This window comes from Pteropus alecto, unplaced genomic scaffold, assembly GCF_000325575.1.
Source record: "Pteropus alecto unplaced genomic scaffold, ASM32557v1 scaffold14, whole genome shotgun sequence".
Taxonomy (NCBI): domain Eukaryota; kingdom Metazoa; phylum Chordata; class Mammalia; order Chiroptera; family Pteropodidae; genus Pteropus; species Pteropus alecto.
In genome coordinates, this window is record NW_006436810.1 from 17,279,179 (window position 1) to 17,286,482 (window position 7,304).

At 54.6% G+C, this 7,304-nt stretch overlaps 1 protein-coding gene across 1 annotated transcript in view; it reads right to left on the minus strand.

Moving 5' to 3' along the window:
• Positions 1–2,879: 2,879 nt before the first annotated feature.
• The window catches only part of ZNF516 (zinc finger protein 516), a 15,865-nt gene continuing 11,440 nt past the window's right edge, over positions 2,880–7,304 (minus strand). The window contains exon 4 of the mRNA XM_015590839.2: positions 2,880–4,766. Within this exon, the coding sequence (XP_015446325.1) occupies positions 4,707–4,766 (60 nt within the window). The 3' untranslated portion in view covers positions 2,880–4,706. The remainder of the gene's footprint in view (positions 4,767–7,304) is intronic.

Below are 7,304 nucleotides of genomic sequence, written 5' to 3' on the forward strand. Positions count from 1 at the left end.
CGCGGCCTGCGCTGCTCTCCGCTCTCCCCCGGGCTGAGCCGAAAGCCACGCGCGAGCTCCCGCCAGCCGAGACGCGGGCTCGCCTCTCAACTTCAAGCTGAAATTCCGTCGGTGCACCCGGGAGCCCCAGCCCGGTTTCTGCCGTCCAATCCCCACCCCCTCTGACCCGACGCCTATCAAGGCGTGTGCTTCCCCAGGGAGCAGCGTGCATTCCCACTGATGCGGGATTCCTTTCGCGTCCGCTCCCGACGTCCCATGTGGCTTACGTGGCAAGGCGAGTTTGTGTCTGGTGTGGAAATGTGAGATGTGGTGGGAGGAAAAATGAAAAATTCAAAGTCACCTTCAAAAAAAAGTGTGTGTACGTCCTGGAGCCCACAGAGGATTTGGGGGTGGGGACACTCTGGCCATTGACCTTTCAGATGAACTACCGCGTGAATCACCCTAAAAACTCCGACACAGAATTAAAGAGCGTCACTTCGGTTTGCGTTCAGCCGGCAAAAAAACACCACCACAGACCAAGGTAAGATGTGGAAGGATTTCAGCCGCCGCCTGAAACGGAAAAAAGGTCTTACGAATTTCAACAACTTCAAGATGTTTTTATTGATTTCAAATTCCAATAGAATGAATATGCTTTATCTAAATATTTTATCACACAACTGAAACATTGAATATTTTTTCAGAAATAGTTAAATACATCAATCTAGTTACAAATTCTAATATAAAGAGTACAAAATATAATGTTATAAACTGTATTTAAAAAAAGAAATACAAATTCTATGGTCTTTTGCATTTTACTGCCTCGAAGTATAATTAGCAAGACTGATGAAGAATGAACCCCCCTTGTCACCGCGCGCAGGCGCGGGGCGCTGCACACGCGGGCACCGCCACGCCAGGCCCTGGCCTGTCGTCCGTCTTTGCTCAGCGAACCCCATGTCCGTGACAAAATCCCAGCAGAGCTACGGGCGGTGAAATGACTCAGGCGCCTCGGCCGCGCAGACGCCGGCGTGGGAGGGTGAAGCTGTACGGACCCCCACCCCCCACACTGTGTGCGTCACTGGAACCTCTCGGGGTTTGGGGGCGCTACCTTGTCTTGTTTCCGAGGAGGAATGTGGGTGAAGAGAGCCTGGCCATGAGCACCGGGAGGTGCGGTCTTCTTCACACAGACTGAGAACCGCCGTCACCCTCTGTGAGGCAGACGCCCGCGTCCAGGCTGCACTGTCGGCCGCCACGGTGCCCGCACTGGCGCCCTGGAGGCAGCCTGCTACCCGTGCGGCCGCGGCCCGCCGTGCAGGAGTGCTGTCACCAAGCCTGCCTGTGCGTGTGCCGCGGCGAGGTGTTCACAGAACGTTCTAGAACCTGTAGCAGGGTGGCCGAATCTGAACACAGCTCTCGATATTCTGAGCAAAACCAACCTTCCTTTATCTTGCCAAGTGGCCAAACGTAATTCCCAGTGCAATTTTCACGAAAACCTTCGGGAAACCAGTGTCTTTCTTGGTTTAAATAAATAACTATGGTGAGTGGGGCAACCTCTTAAAGCACTTAATACTTTTCAAAACCCAAAAGGGCAAACTCCTCTTGGCTTGAAAATGGGTATCGTGTTTTGACCAAGGTGACGTTTATCCACCCAAGGCTGCCTGGGACCTCCCGGGGAGCGGGCAGAGAAGTGGAGGAGCAGCGGACGATTTCCCAGACAAGGCGCCCGGCGGCTGGTCTCCCAGAGAGTGCACATGCTCATTCTTCAAATTAAGGAATATGAGTGAATAACCTGAAAGATTTCTATAAGCTTGTTATGTGTTATTTGACTTAGACAGCAAGGGAGAGAGGTGAGCGGGGGGAAGGACGGGGTGGGGACAGCCGCCCGGCACAGCTGCCCAGGAGCGGCCCGGGCAGGGCGGGGAAAGGGGACACACACGGAGAAGCTGCAGTGTGGACAGCCAGACCCTTTATTGTCTAAATCCCATTAGACGCCAACACTGTAAAAATCCTGTTAAGAATCGCAGAAACAGCAGACTGGCAGAGGTAGTAGAAATCGTGACACTCAGAGGTGACCTACAGGACAGATCGCGCAGAAATTACCATTCGGAGAAAAGCAAATCAAAACATACTGGCTAAATAAATAAGAAAACACAAATCATATTAAATACTATGGTCGAACCACACAGATGCGTTAACAAACCGACAGGATGCTGGTGATCGGTGTAAAAGGACCCATCGGCCCCGAGAAGCCGGCTCTCGGAGGGCGCTGCTCCCCAGGGCCCCGCCGTCTGTTTAGCTAAGCGGAAACCTGAGTCCACACTCGATGCGGCTCACGATTATCTGAACTGACTCAGGCGGCCCCCTCTCAGCCAGCTGCCCGGAGAGGGGTGCGGGAGGACGCCCCCTCCCCGCCCCCCGAATGCCAGCGGGGCTGCCACGGACTGCTTCAGGAACAGCAGGAGTGGACATGACACCTCCGTGTCACTTTGAGCACAGAATTTCTTTTACTAACTAAAACACAGAAAAACAGCCAGGACCGAGTCCCTAGCCCCTGGCTGTTCCCAAGCTGTCACCACTTTCAGCCAAGAAACTAAAGGCCAAAAACACAGAAAGTATCACTTTGGGGAAACTACCAAAATGATCAAACGTGAGTCAACGGGAAGGCAGCTGATTTCTAAGGTGGACAGAGGAATGTATCTGCAACTTTGCTCAAAAGAACTTTCCGGAACAGTCAGTCGCTCAGCAGTAACTGCAAGGACACCCCCAGGCACACCACCATGGCATGTCGCTCTGGTGTGCATGTGGCATAAGAACATCAGGGGACACCAAGTAAGAAGAACTGGGTGTCCACACATACACACAGGTGTGTGTACATGAGTACGTGTGTGTGTGTGTGTGTGTGTGTGTGTCGTAAGAACATCAGGGGACACCGAGTTAAGAAAAACTGGGTGTCCACACATACACACGGGTGTGTGTACATGAGTACGTGTATGTGTGTGTGTGTGTGTGTACATAAGCTAGTCGGGTACATTGCATTGTTTGCAAGTGTCACAAAGTAACCCGAACCGTCAAGTAATTTCAACTCAGTAACAAGTAGAATCCAGAACCAAACATTAACTAATAACAATAACAACAATAATAATAAAATAATTCAACAAATCGTCAGAACAAAAAAAACCACACTCTAGGGTGTGGGTGGGTGTTTGTTTGTGTGTGTGTGTGTGTGTGTGTGTGTGTGTGTTTAAACACGTCTTTGTATCAGAAGCCCATTTTCTACAAAAACTGCATAATCTATTACTGCATTGAGTAAACTGTCGCTCTCACCAGTATTAAAGGTTAAGATAATTTCTGTACATGTAAAATTATTGCTTTTTTGAAAAATATATTTAGCATGCTTATTTTAATCCATTTCCTGCCTTTACAAAATTTCACAATTAAAAAAAAACCTAGTAAAGCTTTTGCAAAAAATTTCACAGAACATTTCCATTCAAGGCAGCAGTAACTTTTGATAATGCATAAAATCATATGTGCAAAACTCTGAAACTCTCAGAAATATCACCGTCACACATGGTGTCACGGCGCTAGGACAAGGGAACATTTGTATCTGTGGAGTACAACGTTCACTGCGCACGCCGCAGGTTTAAGATCCTTTGTTTTGGGCCTTAATCCCCACCACAGAAACTTGCATTTGCGTGACTGAGGAAGAGGTATATGTGGCCACCGGCTCCCAGGGCCTGGGGGCCTCCACGCTCTGGGGACAGAGGTGCCCCACCTGTGGAGGGCGCCAGGCCCACGAAGGACACACCTGCTTGCCGAGGTGCTGCCGGGACGGGGGGACGGGGAGGTGGGGGCTGCAGGGAGGTGGGGGCAGAGGAGTCCAGAGCCTTGGCACCCTGGTGGTCTGGGGCCAAATCTGCCCAGGGATTCTCCCGCCGTGACTGACATGGGCCCAGACCCGGGGGTGCAATGGCTGGGTGGCCGTGGAGACGGGTGTCCCCTTTGTGCGTGGCCTGCAGGCGCAGCCCTGTCACGAAGGCCCTGAGAACAGAGAGCGCCCCCAACCCCCGGCGCTGGCCAGCGCTCTCCCCCCAGCCCCCCGCGGACAGCAGCACCCCCAGCCGGCGTCCTCGGCCGAGTCACCGAGCACGGGGTGAGCTGCGGGTGGAGCACGTGGAGAGCGCAACGGGCCCCAGGGGACAGGGGACGCGACCGAACCACGAACCACGGACTAGTGAGGGTCTTGTGGCCGGCCCCCTGCCCCCAGCCTGGCTCGCACAGCACCGAGCACGCCCCATTCACGGCGTGAACGCCCGCCGAGCAGGGCGGGGGCCGGGCTAGCGCCGCGCCGGGCCCGGACAGTCTGCGTGTCGGTGGCTTCTCTCGCAGCGCTTCGGGCCACGTGCTGTCCCCACACACAAGACCCTTTTCCAGTGTCTCAAACTTGTCTTGACCACACGGATGCCCTGCGCGCCTGCCGTCACCGCCGTCACCGCCGTCGCCGCCCGGAGCCACACGGTGGCTGACAAGCACGCACACTCGCGGGGCACCTGCTCGGAGCTCCCCGCGCAGCGTCCGTTCGCTCTGCAAAGCCGGGCCAGCAGAGGCGCCCCCGGTCCCCGCTCCGGGGTGGCGGTGTCTGGTCGGGAGTGTTCCCGCTGCTCTTCGGGGGGCGGGCAGGGTCGCTGTCTGTCGGGATGGCTGGGTGGGTGGCTCGCGGCCGGCGTGGGGCGTTAGGTCCCCTTCCTGAGAGACTCTGTCAGGACGGCGTCTGTGCTAGCACGGTCTCTCCCCTGAACGAGAAAAGCAGACAGCAGGAAAGGTCAGGGCTGCCTTCCGGGCCCCCGGGCATGTCCCCCACCAACGCCTGCCCGAGACCACCGACGACGGCCATGCAGCGGCCTCGCCAGGCCGGCGGCCCCCGGACGCAGTCTCACACGGCCATTCCTGGGGTTCGAGGGTGCTCAGACGCCCGCCCGCTCCCCCTCCCAGGACAGCCGACAACAGCGTCTGACCCAGCTCTGCAGACATAGCTACAGACGTGGCAGGGCGGGCTGGTGGGGTCAGAGACGCAGACGTCCAGCAGGGCAGGCGGATGTGCGTGCAGGTGACAGTTCCAGAGCAAGGCTGGCTTTGGGGCCCAGCAAAGGAAGCACAGCCCCACTGCCTGCCAGAACTGGGAGCACGCTCTGACCTGCCTGCCCCCCGTGGTGGGGAAACTGGGGCCCCCCGAAGTCAGGCAGACAGCGAGATAAAAATGAGGGTACGTGTGAGCCTGCGGCTTTTGGAGGGCGCTCACGCATGGCCCCTGAGGCATCCCCGTTTGCACAGCAGCATTCACAGGCTGAGAACGAACAGGGAAGATTAATCTCACTTAACTGCATTAACCTTTAGCTGAAGTCTTGATGACATGCAACCGGCCACTCGAGATGAACATGCACAAAAAAACAGAGCCTTTGTAGAAAATTCTAGCTGGTTTCCAGCTATGTCCACGGGACCCCAGAAACGGGGGTGGAGGGCCTGCTCGGCATAACAAATTAAGCACCTCTCTTTCATTAACCGTTTCGGAAAATCCCTATTTAAAATTAGCACTGTGCTCACAACCCCCCCCCCACCTGCCCCGTAGCAGACACACGTGTCAACACTAAGTGGACGTCGGAATGAAAGACGACATGATTCAAGGAGGGCTGGGTGGGCACAGGGGGACGGACGGCATTTCCTTGAAACGCAGGAGTCAGTGACCAAACGGGCAGTGTGACAAGGACACGGTGAACCTCCTGCAGCAAACCGAAAGGGGCGTCCATTTCTGCACGGCGACGTCACACAGTGGGGAGACCCATCGGGCACGGGCGGGGCTCACGCAGAAGCGCTGCCAGACGTCTTCGCGACGGGAAGCGGCCGTGAGCCGACAGAAAACGGGCGTTGCTGCTGGGCATCTGCAGACTGGCCCTGACAGTCCCCAGCAAGTGGCTGTGAGCGGCACAACAGACTTTCCGGTGACTCCGTGAAGTGGGCGAGAACGAGCGTGAACACGTGTGTCGCGCGTCTGCATTTCATGTACGTGACACGGAAAACGCCCCCAGGGATCCACCTGGGCTTCTCTCTCTCTGGGCCAGGAAACACAAACTCGCACTTGGCAGCATAGAAAGGACCGACAGAGAGGCGACAGGAAGACGGCCCTCTCCCCACAGAGGACGCGGCTGTAAATTACAGGGCTTGGAGTTTTTAAACTTATTTTAAAAGGACGGCACGATCTGGACAACCTGGATGACGAGGTTGTTCCGTCCGTTTATCTAGACGCAGAGGTGCCTACTTTATAACCGAAGGGTGTTCAGCAGCATCTTACTTAAGCGTTATTTTCGCTTACTGATTCGCTGGGACCAACATTCTCTATCTGACACAGCAGTCCTACACGGCTTTTAAGAAATGGATGAAATCCATCTGAGAAATCGGGCGGTGGGGGGCGGAACACAGCCGTGGGACACAAGAGTCACAGGAACGCTCAAACTGGGTGGACACGTGGTACTGGAGCACACGCATGCTGTTTCCCCCCCTCCTACAAAGAAAGAGTCATCGGGAGATGAGAAGAATGCTTCTAGAAAATGTGGCTTTGCTTTCTTGCAGCTGTGTGAATTGCGGGCTTTTCAGTAACGCCGAAGGAAGTCATCTCTCTCTGAGCATTTTAATGTTTAGGGATGGACAGTGACTTCCAGAACTTACGGGGTCTACGCGCCCCTCTTTCGTCTCTATAAGGGATCTGTGTATGCCGAGGAGCGGAGGTTGGTGGCATCTACACGAGAAACACCTGCACCCCCAGGACACAGGGACCCCTTGGCCTTCAGAGGTCTGGCAGCTGGTGGAGTGAGGCTGGCAGTGGGCACACGTGGTGTGACGCCACCTGCTCACGCATGCCCCCGTAACTGTCGGGGACTCTGGTAGTGCGTTACGCTCACAGAAAGGGACATGTGCTTCAAGATGCTAGGTTTGACGAGGGAGACAAACGAGCTGAACTTTGAAATTCGATCTGTGGTGCTGAGACCCTGGATGTGACACTAGGAAGAAATGATGCATCCGTCCAAATCCGCCCACCTGTGTGACCCCGTCGCTGGCTCCGTGACACCCATAGCTCAAAGCGAGACAGATTAGGTTGCCATTTGTTTTCATATTTCCTGTTATTTTGATTAATGGAATTGTTTCTGCAGCTCAATTATTTTAAAATAACATTGAGAATAGTAAGAAATAAACTATTAATCACAGTCTTTAAATTTTTGCAAAAAATTTAAATCAAAACTCCAGTTTTTATATTTCAGCAAAAGTCGTCTGGTCTTTTA